General features: G+C 41.0%; 1 protein-coding gene and 1 pseudogene across 1 annotated transcript in view; both read right to left on the bottom strand.

The window, feature by feature from the left end:
* Positions 1-14,032, bottom strand: part of LOC125887275 (uncharacterized) — a 753,166-nt pseudogene that overhangs the window by 514,401 nt on the left and 224,733 nt on the right.
* The window catches only part of cpne2 (copine II), a 74,986-nt gene continuing 69,522 nt past the window's right edge, over positions 8,569-14,032 (bottom strand). The window contains exons 15-16 of the mRNA XM_049575075.1: positions 13,467-13,703; positions 8,569-10,025 (exon numbers count right to left, since the gene is read on the bottom strand). Of these exons, the coding sequence (XP_049431032.1) occupies positions 9,918-10,025; positions 13,467-13,703 (345 nt within the window). The 3' untranslated portion in view covers positions 8,569-9,917. The remainder of the gene's footprint in view (positions 10,026-13,466; positions 13,704-14,032) is intronic.

The following is a 14,032-nucleotide window of genomic DNA, read 5'->3' on the forward strand; positions in this document are numbered from 1 at the left end:
TGACTGTAACTGAGAATAGCATCACTTTACTGTGGAATATCATCAACAGAAGCCTCTAAACATGCCTTGGCTGTATGATAATAACTAGATATTGTATCCCAAGATGGCGCCGATTCAGTCCAATGGAACAAATTGCTCAAGGAAAGTTTTACAAATTATTCCAATCATGTTTCAACCCTTCAGATTTGAAATATGCGTAATGTTGGTGTATTGAATAGATAAATATATATATATATATATATATATATATATATATAAAACTAAACCACAAGTGGTGTATCATACTTGTGCTGAAGTTTAAGATTTTAAGAGAGAGTTAACTGCTGAAAACACACCGAGCAGTGCTGAAGTGTGGCGCTGGTGAGCTACAGGCATTATATTCTGCGACAAAGGCGGACAAACTAAAACTTGTGGATAGTTAAACTTTTAAGAGGAAATTGTGACCAGAGAATACATGCAGCCAATCAGTGAGCAGAGTCCTGGGACCTATGTTACAACAGAATTCTTCACACCTAAAACACATGTACACACTTCCCACCTGCAGAAAAATGTGATTAATGTGGCGAGCTTCACTTTGCTGCTGCTTGGTGTGTTTTTGGTGTGAAGACTATTTGACTCATCTGGCATTACATTCCTGTAACTGTCAGATTTATGATGGATGGCAAAAGAACTTATCAAAATCAATGGAGCAGAACCAGAGACATCTCTTCTATTCCATGCATTCTTCTTATAAAACCAGGCACATATATTACCCACAATTCAACTAAACAGACGACAGTATGCTTAGAGATTCAGGTACATTTTGCTACTAGTGGCTAATGTAGCTTGCTGCTAACCTTTAGCTTAAATGAGGAGTGGGATATATATATATATATATATATATTTATTTATTTATTTATTTATTTATTTATTTATTTATTTTTTTTTTTTTTTTTTTTTACAAATGCTGTAGTACTCCCCAAGTCCTGTAAACAGATTTTGATCGTGAAATGTGTAAGAGAAGTGGATACAGTGTTGGAGGTGGCCTGGTCGTTCAGATTGCTCAGTGGTGCATGAAGCCAAAAAGTCTTGTTTCCATAATATGAAATTACCCAGATCTTCAGTATTGTGGGGCCCATAGAGCAGGCACACTAGAGACTTTTGGTTGCTGAGTGGCTAACTTCTGGTTTAGCCCTCTGCTAACCTGAATAGGGATAAAATTATTTAATTGTGCGTCTCTATGGGAGGAAGTCTGATTGGGCCCTGAAGCGTCATGTGAAGGACCCGGAAATTGTAATTCCACGTTTTGCCACGATGTCAAATTGGCTTTAAAGTCTGGTGCTGTTCTAGAGGCTTCACATTTGTCCGTAAAATTGGCAAAGTATTTGGTCACAAAACCAACCTGATGACGCTAAATGAAATGTCAAAGGATCACCAAGGTTATTATAATTCAAAACAATGACAACTGGATTCTCAGAGCTGAATTATCAAATTACTCCCAACCTAATAATCGAATAGATCCTCGTGTGTCAATTTACTCCATGTGCATCTCGAGGGAGATCTAGGACGCAAGGCAAGAAGTGAGGAAGGCACCATACCTAACAAAGTTGTTTTAACAGGTATGAAAGATGAAAAATGAAAGATGAATGCCTGGCACTGTTAAAACCGGCTTGTGTTTTAACTCTTAATAAAGACATGGATGGCTTTGCCAGGTTGTTAGGGGTTAAAAGATCTTAGAGAGTTTCAGAGTGAGACCTACATGGGCCATAAAATTAACGCGGAAAATTGGACTAAATCAAAACTAATTTGGGTAATTGGATTCTGGGATGTGTATTCAGTCCTCATTAAAACCTTGGCAGGAGAATTTTGCCTCTGAAGCCGAGCTCAGTCAGCTGATTGGGATGAAAAAACCAGGGTGGCAGTCGAGGTGAGATGATATCAAAATATTCTGAAGTCTCTCAGTGTCATTAAACAGCCCAAGCAGTGCAATGTCTGTGATTCACTTTAGGGGAGAAAATGTGTGTGTGGGAGTGTGTTGCTCAAGGTATGAGAGTGACTCAAAGCCTTTGAAAACACAGTGACGATGAGACTGGAAGATAATTTTATCTTGTGTTCATGGCCAGTAACAAGCGTTTCAGTTTGTCTGAGGACAGTTCACTGACATCATTATGACAGCCGTGGGTTTCTTGGTTTAACCGACAGATGAAGCTGGGTGTCACTGATATAGCTGTGAAAGGAGTTGCTATGACAACAAATAATATAACCAACATACACAAAGAAAATGTGAGCTCAGGATTGGTACACATCAGTTTTGAGATGGAAATCTGCCCCCAGCAACACCATTTTTTTCTTTTTTCAATCTGGTAATTATTACAGTGGGATCAAGGTAATTTGTGTCAAAGCCAGAGCACCAGGAAATCCACATGCTGCCCAAAAACGCTGAAGAATGGAAGTCTGGCCTGAATTTCAGATGTTTTTTTTTCTTTCTGGCACCTTTAAGAATTTGTTTGATTGCACATTTTATGTAAGCTGAATTCACCCTGTTTAGTCTGTTCAGCGGGTAACAGCAGGCTGCAATTCATTATCTCTGAAGTCCGAGAAAAAACAACAGTGTGAAATTAAAAACACAGATGTGATGCAAGTGTTTTTTCTTGTCAGCACCCAGCCCTCTGTTTATCTTCTTCCATTTCTTCTCCAATAAAGGAGGATGTTTGTGTGTGATTTAAAGGCCAGGTTCTCAGCAGTGGTAAACTCTGCCCTATAAAGACTAACCACAGTAACGGTGTGTGAACTGAAACTGACAAAAATGCCTTCAGCGTTTCCTGACTCTTAGCACAAATGTGTTATATGTTGAACAGTGGTAATGTATGTATTAAAAAGCTATTCATAAAACAATTTTTACGCCTAAAAGCTATCATCAGTTATTTAACATAGGACCTCAGACATTCACTTAAATTGTAGTTACTGCACTCTGTCTCTGTATTACCTTGAACAGCTGTACAGGTAATACAGAGTGAGATAAGGGACTGTTCTTTACTTACCAGAGAAAGGGACTGGCTGGGGTGTGACTTTTTCTTTTTTCTTTTCTGAAGTTACAATTTTCACTTCATTAGGTTGACCAAAATTTAGATGAACTGAAATCATCATCATCTTCATCATCGATCTTCCTAAGGTCGTTGTCAAGTTATCAGTTGTTTTGTCAGTTGGATCATCCTGTTTCTCACGGTCACCATTCCCAATAATGCGCTTACTGCAATTTTCCTTGACTTGATAGAATTCCAAGTCTCTGGGAACCAAAGACAGAGCACAGTGACTGAACTTTCACTTAATAGTTACATCACTTATTCAGAGTTGTAAATGAAACAACGTTTATTTTCTAATATGAATATTAGTAAATAGTGATGGACTTTGCATTTCTTTGCAGGCATTTTCCATCCAGTCCTCACTGTCAGATTTCTACATCCAGGCAGTTAGATGTAAAACAACCCTCATCATCCCCCAGGACCCTTCACACCCCCTCCATAACCCACTCCAATTCCTCCCATCAGGCTGCTGTTATAAAATCCCTCGGGCTGGCATAAATACATTCCAAAAAAAAAAAAAAATTCCCACTGTAGCACACGCCTCCTAATATTTGCTGGCAGTGGATGTACAGTAATACAGTAAATTACTTTTAGAGTTGCTTCTTATAATACTGCAGTGGACCCAATTCAGAAGATACCAGACTTGAACAAGATGTAGAAAAGGCTATTTGCAATATTTAAATATCAACCTATGGATAAAAACCTGTTGACTGATACTTTTGTATTTTAGAAAAACAATAAACAAAATAAAAATAAATGGCCATTTGTTCAGTTGCACGCAACCCAGATGCCAGAAAATTGTTAGCATTGTACATTTCCGCAAACCATGGATACGTTAGATTTGTACATTAGCTGATATGTTGAAATTTTACATTTCTCATCAATGCTGTGGTGAAGGTGGGGTTAGGTTTAGGCAAAAAAACCTCCACATGGTTAAGAATAGGTCATATTCTGGCTTAAAACACCCAGGTTCGGTGGCACAAAAGCAGCTCCAAAAGCAAGTATAGGGCCTGCATATGAAGAGGGCCCACATCACTGAATCCACACCTTGTTAGCTTCAGGTCTCTTCACTTTAACCCTATGGGTCCTAGGCATTTTTGGGGTATTTTTACTGCTTTTACTTTTAAGCTCATATCACAGTCATTATAAAGTCTACATACACATGCTATATCTTGTTTGGCTATCCAGATTTGCCATCATTAAATGTCCTTCTATGTGCCTGTATTTTATATTAATTTTTAGATCAATCAAAAAAACAAATCCCTGTGACTAAATTCTTACATTTTTACATGTATCTCACCATAGCAAGTTGGAAACAGACCCGGCTGCAGAAACAAATTAAAGGGGGGGCACTAAATTTTTTTAGGGGGGCAAACTTTTTCAAACTACTTCAGGCTGAACAATGGCTCTGTGACCACTCCTACAGTGCTGAGAAATATTATTTTCCCTCACCAAAAAGGGGCAGTTCATCCCAAAATCTAAAAAAACAAACAAAAAACAATATTGTAGTGCTCTGTCCATTTATTCAACTCAAAAGTCAAGCATTTCTGGAGACATAAGCACTGATGTCAAGCTGAACACTGAAGTAAACATTCAAACTAGGAGAGGTAGCTACAGCAGCTAGGGAGCACAAGGAGCAGAACAAATCAGTGTTACCCTTCTGCCTTTAAGTACCCTAAGTGGGTGTATCTGTTACCGTGAACCTGTGTGGTGGTGTTGTTGTTGACGTCATCACTCACGCTTCTTCCATGCAGATGAGTTATGCTGCTTTGTGCTGCTCCTTGTTCTCCCTAGCTGCCGTAGCTAACCCTCCTAGCATGAATGTTTACTTCAGTGTTACTGTTGTGCTTACGTTTCCAGTTAAAGTCAATGGTGCTGCTGCTTCCTGCTCCCCCCCGTTCGCGTTGTCACTTCTCGTCGTTATATTTTTTTGGAAATAATTCCGGATATCCATAGCTCGCGCCTCGCGGCGATATTAATTATCGATGCTGTCCATGAATGAATGAGTCAGCACCCGCCCCCCTCTGTCTGTAATTGGCTGAAAGTTGACTTCATTTGTTGGTTGGATTGGTTGAACTGTATGATCGTCAAAACGAGATAGGAATAAGAGAGAGTTGGCCACTCTGAGTTAAAAAACAAAACCCCCCAAAAATAAACAGCTTCCAGTCGAGGGCGGGCACAGCTGACTCTGTGGGCGGGCACTGCCCCCCAATGCCCGCCCATGCCGCCGGGTCTGGTTGGAAAAAGACATATTCTGCCATATATGAAGAGGGGAGACTCTCTGGAATCTGGCAATATAAGAACCATGATGGTGGGACATTCTGTCACTTCACAGCTGTCCAAAACATGTGGTTTGTGCCAGGTGGACATGATTGCCAGTATTTTTTCATTATTACAAAAATTCCATTGACTCATTCACAAGTCAAAAATGTGTTTTATCTGAAGGAAACATGCAACTGCAATATTTACATCTAACATAATAGAAAAATAGTCAACCAAGTGCAGTGATGTCCTCCAAAATAATATTTGCCACTTTGTTTGCAGTAAACAAAGTTTGTTGTTGTTTTTCAGTTTCAGTTATATATTGAGGGGGCATTTTGGGCATTGGGGGGGCACGTGTCCCCCTCAATGTATATGGTGACTACGGCCCTGTCACGCATGCATAATTAGGCTACAGTTGTCTGGGTGCGCAAAGGTGAAGTGGCTGGTTTTGTCATACAAAGTTTGATGGAGTGTCAACTGGACAATATGGAGATATTTGCATCTTGAAAGCCGTACTACAAATGTGGATAGACAGGGAGAAACACACGCAAGCCTAAGACGTGGTAAGATACGATATTCCTCACTATATGAAGTGACTGATAACAAGCTCTGTATAAGTGATTGTAAAGAAATTCGTCAGGTTTTTATTTTGTAGACAATTAATGTGGATTTATAGCGTGACGGGATGACAGCACAATGATGTGTTTGGCATCATTGGAAAGCTCTGCTCCTGCACTTTGATGTGATATGTGTGGCATTTCTGTGCGAGGCTGCATTCGTGAGTAATCCATCCAAGAGTAATGTGTGTGCAAAGCTGTATGAAAGCTCGGTTATACATAATTTTAGTGTAAATTTATCATTGTTTTTCGCTGTGAAAACATTGGACTATCGAAAGCTACAATTCTGCTGTTTCACGTGATATGCGTGGCTTCTCGCTATGACGCACGGTCGCGGAGAAATCAATAGAGAATAACAGGTGTGAATTTGGACGCACTATGCGTCGTTCGGGCCCATAGGGTTTTTAACTCACTGACTTAGCATTGCCTGCTTATATTGGGAATTAGCTAATTTATTTCTACTGTGACTCCACACTCCGCTCTTTGACTTGACAGGAGTCAGTGAGCAGGGCCTCTCACGTCTATGGGCTTCTAACAAAGTATATGCTGTTACAAGTCATATTTGACAGTGTGATATCGTATTTTTACTTTTGTTTTATCAAATATAGTCTTTTGCCATTCAGGACCTCTCCTTACAGCATCATCTGAATTCTGATTGGCTCAGGCACTTCAGGATCATTAACCCCAACCACAACTGCCATTAACTTAAAGGAGCAAAAAGCGAAATCGTTTCACCGCTAGGTTTGCTGTTGTGCACTGCCTGTAGACCAAAACAAAGTGTGTCATGAGCCACTCCTCCCTCTACCTCTGCTCTCCACCCAGCTGTTAAGTTACTCCAGTAGTCGGTGGCAGCCAACTTGGCTAGTGCTAACACCGGGAGCTAACGCTAACGTTCCTCCTCTTCTCCTTGAGTGAGAGCGATGTTTTAGCCTAGTGGGCAGCTGGTTCGCAGGTTAATGTCCGGAGCTTGAGCAGCCCTGCCTGCTAGGCTAAAACATCGCTCTCACTCACGGAGAAGAGGAGGAACGTTAGCGTTAGCTCCCAGTGTTAGCACTAGCCGGGATCCGGGTCGGCTAGAGCCCACCAGGCTGCCCGCCTGGCTCGCGGGCTGCTCAAGCTCCGGACATTAACCCATCCCGGTGTTTCCTCCACAGCCTCCACTTCACCCAGCTTCACTCAGCTGCCCGATAAACCCGCTGCTTCTTCCCACTTTAACCTGAAGCGATGTTTTAGCCTAGTGGGCAGCCCGCGAGCCAGCTGCCCGCTAGGCTAAAACATCGCTCTCACTCATGGAGAAGAGGAGGAACGTTAGCCTTAGCTCCTGGTGTTAACACTAGCTGAGTTGGCTGCCACCGGCTACTGGAGTAACTTACAGCTATGGAGTGCTTCTATCAGCTCTTCGAGTCACTGAGCCTCGCCTCCATCTCAGCAAATACAAAAATGTAGCCTCGTGGGGAGGCTACAGTTTACAATGCTAATTGAAAATGTTAGCTGGGCTGCCGGGCTAACTTACTCACTTAACACAACCGTAACGCCTGACCCATTGCTGGGACCGAGCCACTAATAACTCAAGCTCCGGACATTAACCCATCCCGATGTTTCCACCGCAGCCTCCACTTCACCCCGCTTCACTCAGCCGCCCGATAAACCAGCTGCTTCTTCCCACATTAACCTGAATAACAAACCAGGGCTCGGTGCTCCGGTTGGATCCAAACAGAGAGCCGGGGCTACTTGGGAAGCTAGCGGAGGCTAACTGGCTGTGCTTCCCTCCAGTCATGCTGCGGCTATCGCCCAGCTAGCTCCGGATTGTTATTGAGGTTAAAGTGGGAGAGGCAGCGGATCTGTGGGGCAGCTGAGTGAAGTGGAGCCTGAGGAGGAAGCACCGGTTAGCCCCGGTTTCGTTCCGCTCTCTGCCATTTCATTTCGAAAATATGTGCTGCCATTGCTCACTGGCTGTAGCCTTTTATAGGGAGGGAGGGCCAAGGGCTCCAAGAGGGGGGGAATTCACATGAATGTACATGAACGCGCAGCCAGACCGGCTTGTAAACAATGGGCTGGAGATCAACACAGAGAGAGGGTGTGTGAGGTCATGCTATACTCCAGATGAAGTTACACCTCTAGTTCTTCACATAGCAATTTTTTAATTCCTTCAATCTAGAAATGATGAATTTCACTTATTGCTCCTTTATGAACAAGCTGGGAAGGAATAAGTACTTTAACATTTGCACTTTTTTGTTGAGTGTGTACCTGTGTGAGCCATGTCAAAGACAAATTTACATCACCTTGCAATGGACACTAAAGCTTTTGGAGTCATGATTGTCTTTGTGGTCATTTTGTGACTCTGTGTAGCTGTTTTGAGGGTCTTTATGGTTGTTTCATGTCTCTTGGTGGGTGTTTTATTATTTATTTAATTCTCCTGTCATCATTTTGTATCTGTTCATAGATATTTCAGGGCATTCATTGGTTATTTTCTGTCTTTTTTTGGCTGCTTTGTATTTCTTTGTGGTTGTTTTATGTATTTGGAGCTGTTTCATGACTCTTTGTGGCTGTTTTGTGTCTATGTGGTCGTTTTGTGTCTATTTGTGGTTGCGTTGCATCTTTGTGGTGTGCTGGTCTTAAATCCACAGAGACACAGAGGACATGTGACATTTCCTTCAGTTTATTATCCTGAGTGTGGACAAAGACACAACTTTATAAAATGAATAGCAACACATTTAGTACAAAGATACACAGCAATTCACATAGTAGTTAAGTACACAATTCAGCACTGCATAAAAAGTACATTAAAAACATGTCAGAGACATTGGCTTATCAGAACATGAACAGCGTCATATAAATATACATTCGATATATATATATATATATGCATATCAGAAATTCTCTTCTGCTTCCAATCATTAAAACTCTGACAGCAACAGCCTTCTCTGACGCATGTTTCTATGCCATGTGACACTTCCTTCCTTTCAACAGAATCTCATTAAAATATTTACAAAATCTGCTAAATACACAATTTGTAAAACAAACAAACATGCATTTGTGATCATCGGCATCAGTCTGTAAACAGTGAGTAGATATTGGCAACATGCAGGATGAACTGAAGTCATAAGAAATACAAGGATTTTGCAAAAGCTAGCAAAATGGCCCTATATTTAACTGCCTAATGAATTCACACAGTATCCCACATCTATCCTGTGTTAGTGCTACAGCTGCCTCCACGGCCTCATCCTCCTCCAATTCTGTTCTCTTGAATCAAATAAGCATAGTGGAGCTTTAAAACCCGCCTCTCAGATGACTGGTGATCAAACCTTCAAAATTAAAATCTCTCCCTGAAGAGATAGTGTTCTGTTCAGGCTCAGTCTGTGAGTCCGTCACACATGAGCACAAAGCAAACAGCCTTCATCTGATCCGCTACCTGAAAAGGATCCATACAACAACGGGAGGGGGTTCAATCACTGATATAGTTCAGCTTTGAAGGGACTTTACACCAAGAGTTGTATGTATCACATGGTATCAATCACAAGACACACACATGCAAAAAGCCAAAAATAAAAAGAAAAGAAAACAAAAAAAGCCTACATCCTGATAAATCAAGATATTTTTCCATTTCTCAGAGAAAAGGCCAGTGATTTACCTGCATATTTATATCCACATCATTTGGAGACACCTGCCATCACTATAGACATGCAAGGTCCTTTACACATTATTATCGTCATGGTTCTGTGTGCTGGAAGCTTTAGGAAACAGAGAACATCACTTCTGATGGATTCACACTTGATACTGACCAAACATTCTTTAACCAGTAACAACTTTGCTAATATGATGGCAGGGATGTCTTCAATGTTTGATTTATTTTTTTTTGTCCACAACTCATTTTTGTTCATAGCTGACATACACACTTTCATTTTGTATCGTTTGCCGAGAAGGGAGGTTATGTTGAGCTATAGTACAGCGTGTGGACTCTCGTCTTTGGGGCGTCTCACTCCGGCGCTGTGTTGGCGGGCGGTAGATTCCGCTGTTTAAAGTACTGGGTGACCTGCTGAGGCAGCTCGGCCAGGACCGACTTAGCGAGAGTCTCCTTGGGTGCCTGAGAGAGAAAAAGAGCAAGAGAGAGTGTTAATGTCTTCAAAAACAGAACAATATGAAGGCTGAAAAGTAAGAATACTTGTGTTTTATGGGGGTGTAAAAATCCATCGATTTGAGCCGATGTATCAATTTCATGATCAACGATCCAATATCATCCATGCAAAGTGAAAGAATCGATCCATATCATCATCTTTAAGATGCATCTTTGTTTTGAAATGGACATGGCGCGTCTGTGTCTCTGTCATAGACTGTATAAAATAATGGACATAGCCACTGTGACGTCACCCATTGGTTTGTAGACTCCCATTTTGAAGCCTAGAAGTCACCATATTTGGATGACATTTCATTTTTCATTTTTCAATGAAATGTGATTTAAACTTGTGTTATTAAATAACTGAGTTAGTTTACTGATTCCACATGGTTTTCATTATGTTCTCATTCTTTTATGATTTTTTTAAAGCTAATAAACTATATTACAATAATAGCAGCTGACTTTCAGATTATCTAATCATCACCAACTTTCTGAAGACAGTTTATCGTAAAAGCCAGCCTGCCAACACGGCTCATTATTTCAGGTTACTCTCATTATTGTTTCCTCTCTGTCTCAGCTTCATTTCTCCCTCCTCCTCTCTATTATTTCTGTTGCTGTCTCTCACCCTCCCACTGACAAACTGGAACAAAGCCAGCAAACACTGTTCCCCCCCACAACAGAGGAAGTCAACTCGCCCACCACCAGCCCACGCACACGCACGCACGCAGGCACCAGGCATGCACGCACGCATGCACACGCACACACACACACACACACACACACACACACAATATACAAAAAAAGCACTAAGTGAATTCTCCCATGTGAAGCCTACAAATGCGCACACACTAATAACCCATGTGCTCACCTAAAGCACACATGTATGAACACACACATGAAAGCTTTTGACATGTACTGTATATATGCTCATCAACACACACACACCCACACTGTCTCTGTCAAGTCTGAGATAACCAGGCAGCTTTCCTAAGCTGGCAGACCCTGGATGTGTGTGTGTGTGTGTGTGTGTGTGTGTGTGTGCGCAGCTACAGTCTGAGGAGCAACAGGCTGCCATTTGGTAACATGTTCACACTCAGACAGCATGACATCATGTCATTAGGTAAAGCCTCTTCCCCATAACTAAGACAGAGTCAAAGTGACACTGTAAATCACATCAGCAAGCTGAAACATTAGCTCAAGTGGCATCTCGGCTAATGGCAACTGAAAGATGTCAAACTTCGCTGAGAGCTGTTTGGTTGTTAAACTTTGTGGGTGATTCACCAGAAACTCTTTGTTTATGTAAGGAGACAATTGTGTATTTATTCTAAATGTTTCAACAGAGTTGGTAAGTTAAAGTCCATTTACAGCTGTGTTTAAAGCTGTAAAATTAAAGTCCATTTAGTCAAGTATTTAACTGGAGTAAAAACCTCAAGTACTTATACTTGAGTATTTTATTTGATTGTTGTAGCTGCTAGTTTTTATGTACAAAACTGTATTAAGAACATAACTGTCCAGTGAAAACATTAAAGTGAGGTTTAAATTCATCTTCAAACATAAACCAAAAACTACAGATTTTTTGGCCACTTGGGGGCAGCAGAAACATGCGGCAGATACAACATTAACATATTTAAAGATTTTCAGTTGAAATAACAAACTTGTTAGCTAACAGTTGCCTATTTGCACATCCAGCAGATACGTAGCAGCATTAGCATTTATTTGGAGTCATGTTTCTGGTAACCTAATGAATAGACCTTTTTCACGGCAGACATTTTGACACGTCAGAGAAGGAGCAACACAGGTGTGTTCAATGACACTAATGACTGCGTTCCACTTAGGGGAGACCCTGGTATTGTCCATGTTGGCTAAATGTTACTAGCTTACTGGGACACTGAATGGAACTCCGCCATCCTTAATGTTATCAATTTCACCTGTGCTTTTTCTACTGACACAAGTCAAAATGTCTGCTGTGAAAAAGGTCCATTTAGGAACTGGTGTCCCCAGACATTTTTCACTGGGTGGCCAGATGGAGCCACTGAAAATCTTGGAGTGGCACACCAAAACCAAAAGCCAGGACTGAATATCAAGTGGTCGCTTATGCTGTTGAAGTATATAGACGAGTTTAAAACTATGTAAATATGAGAGTTAAGGAACTGCATACTCATTTTACACTTTATGTTACCAATTATCTGATGTGCAACCCAGTATTATTCAGATATTTTGAAGTGAGAGTTTAAGGGACTCCTAAAAAATGTCCATACCAAAATTAAGCCTTACTTTGGAGTGTTATTTAGCTCCCTTCTCTACAAGCTATTAGTACGCCACAGCCTGTTAAAGACAGTAATTTCGGTCTCCAATTATTTTTGCCCGGGAGGCCAGTGGAGAGGGCCAGTAATTGTATCGGGTGGGCCTTGGACTTCTCTTGGGGTCGCAACTACATGTAAGTCCAGTATTCACTTGGTCTTGGTCTATTTTTGGTCTCTTCTAACTGCCGAGGGAAATATATGTCTCTTTAGTTGCTACATGATCTTCTATGTTCACCAGCTAGCTGCTAACTTTGTCTGTGTGTGGTGTGTTGTTCAGCAGGTAGCTTACAGAGGGCTTTTACAGACTGTTTGCTGAAGAGCTTGTCTCCGTCTATGCTTGTAAGCACATTGTACTTTATATATTATACTACTACTAATAATATTTACTTATAAGATATAGCAATGCCGGGACTATCACTGAGCAACACCACAGTATAGAAAAAACAACAACATTGTACATGGAAACCAGTTTTCTTGCTATTAGTGATGGCATCCTACTTAAACTCAAACTTGTCTGCCAAAGTTATGTCAGTTTTGGTTATTTCACATCATAGATTTCTGTCCTTGCTGATTTATTTGAGCTTCTCTCACTGGTTTGAAGTGAACAGGATTAGAAAATAGGTCATGTCATGTACTTGCATGTACCAGTCACTATTTAGGATAATTTAAATCAGAATTTGGTAACTCTTGTGGGGTTGTTTCCTTAAGTTACAAGGCCACTGTCAATCACATCTGATCAAACCACACCAAAACAGTCTTTGATTGATGCTTTTTTTCTCTATCATATTTAAAGTTACAAAGAAATACTTTAGCTTTGAAACCAAGTTTTCAGGGACTTTAACCCTGATCATTTCAGTAGGTGAGTAGTTAGAGTGGCAGTGCTATTGAAACTTTCAAAGCAATATAGTGCAGATCACCTATCAAACTGCAAAAGAGACAATGGGTGGTAAAACATTTAAATTTAAATACAGCATTGGGAATTCAAAGACTTAACCTACTTGATGCCGCTTTAAATTGGTAATTGTCCTGTTTCATAAATGTTAACCACAACAAGCAATGAAGCAATTCCAATTACCCCCTTTTCTAACAGAAAGAAACCAATACTCACATTTCGGAAATCTCTGAAAGGGACGAACTGCACGATGTCTCGAACAGCTTCTTCTCCTGTGTTGGACCGTAACACGCTTGCATCTCCATCTAAGAACTCCATGGCAGCGAAGTCTGCGTTGCCCACGCCAATGATGATGATGGACATGGGTAGCTTAGACGCCTGTACGATGGCGTGACGTGTCTCATCCATATCACTGATGACACCATCTGTTATGATGAGGAGAGTGAAGTATTGCTGCAGAGGGGAAGAGGGATTGTGGATAGGGTGATATGGAGAGAGAGAGATGAAAGAAAAAAGACACAAAGAGACATGAGAAATTTACATGTGATGTCACGGTTAAATCTTGAATTTCTTCTGAAGTCACTTGAAGAAAAATCAGCATCAAGAAAAAAAAAGATGGGCACAATTAGTTACAATCATGATGATTATGCTGTCAATAATAAACAGAGAGACATGGTGTTGTGGAGGTGGAGAAGGAGGGGCTAGGACAAAGACAAGGGAGAAATGAAAAACAAAAGCAATAAAGGACATTTCAGACAGTGTCAGGAGTGACAACGAGGGGG

The sequence above is a fragment of the Epinephelus fuscoguttatus genome, linkage group LG4, assembly GCF_011397635.1.
Source record: "Epinephelus fuscoguttatus linkage group LG4, E.fuscoguttatus.final_Chr_v1".
In the NCBI taxonomy this organism is placed as follows: Eukaryota; Metazoa; Chordata; class Actinopteri; order Perciformes; family Serranidae; genus Epinephelus; species Epinephelus fuscoguttatus.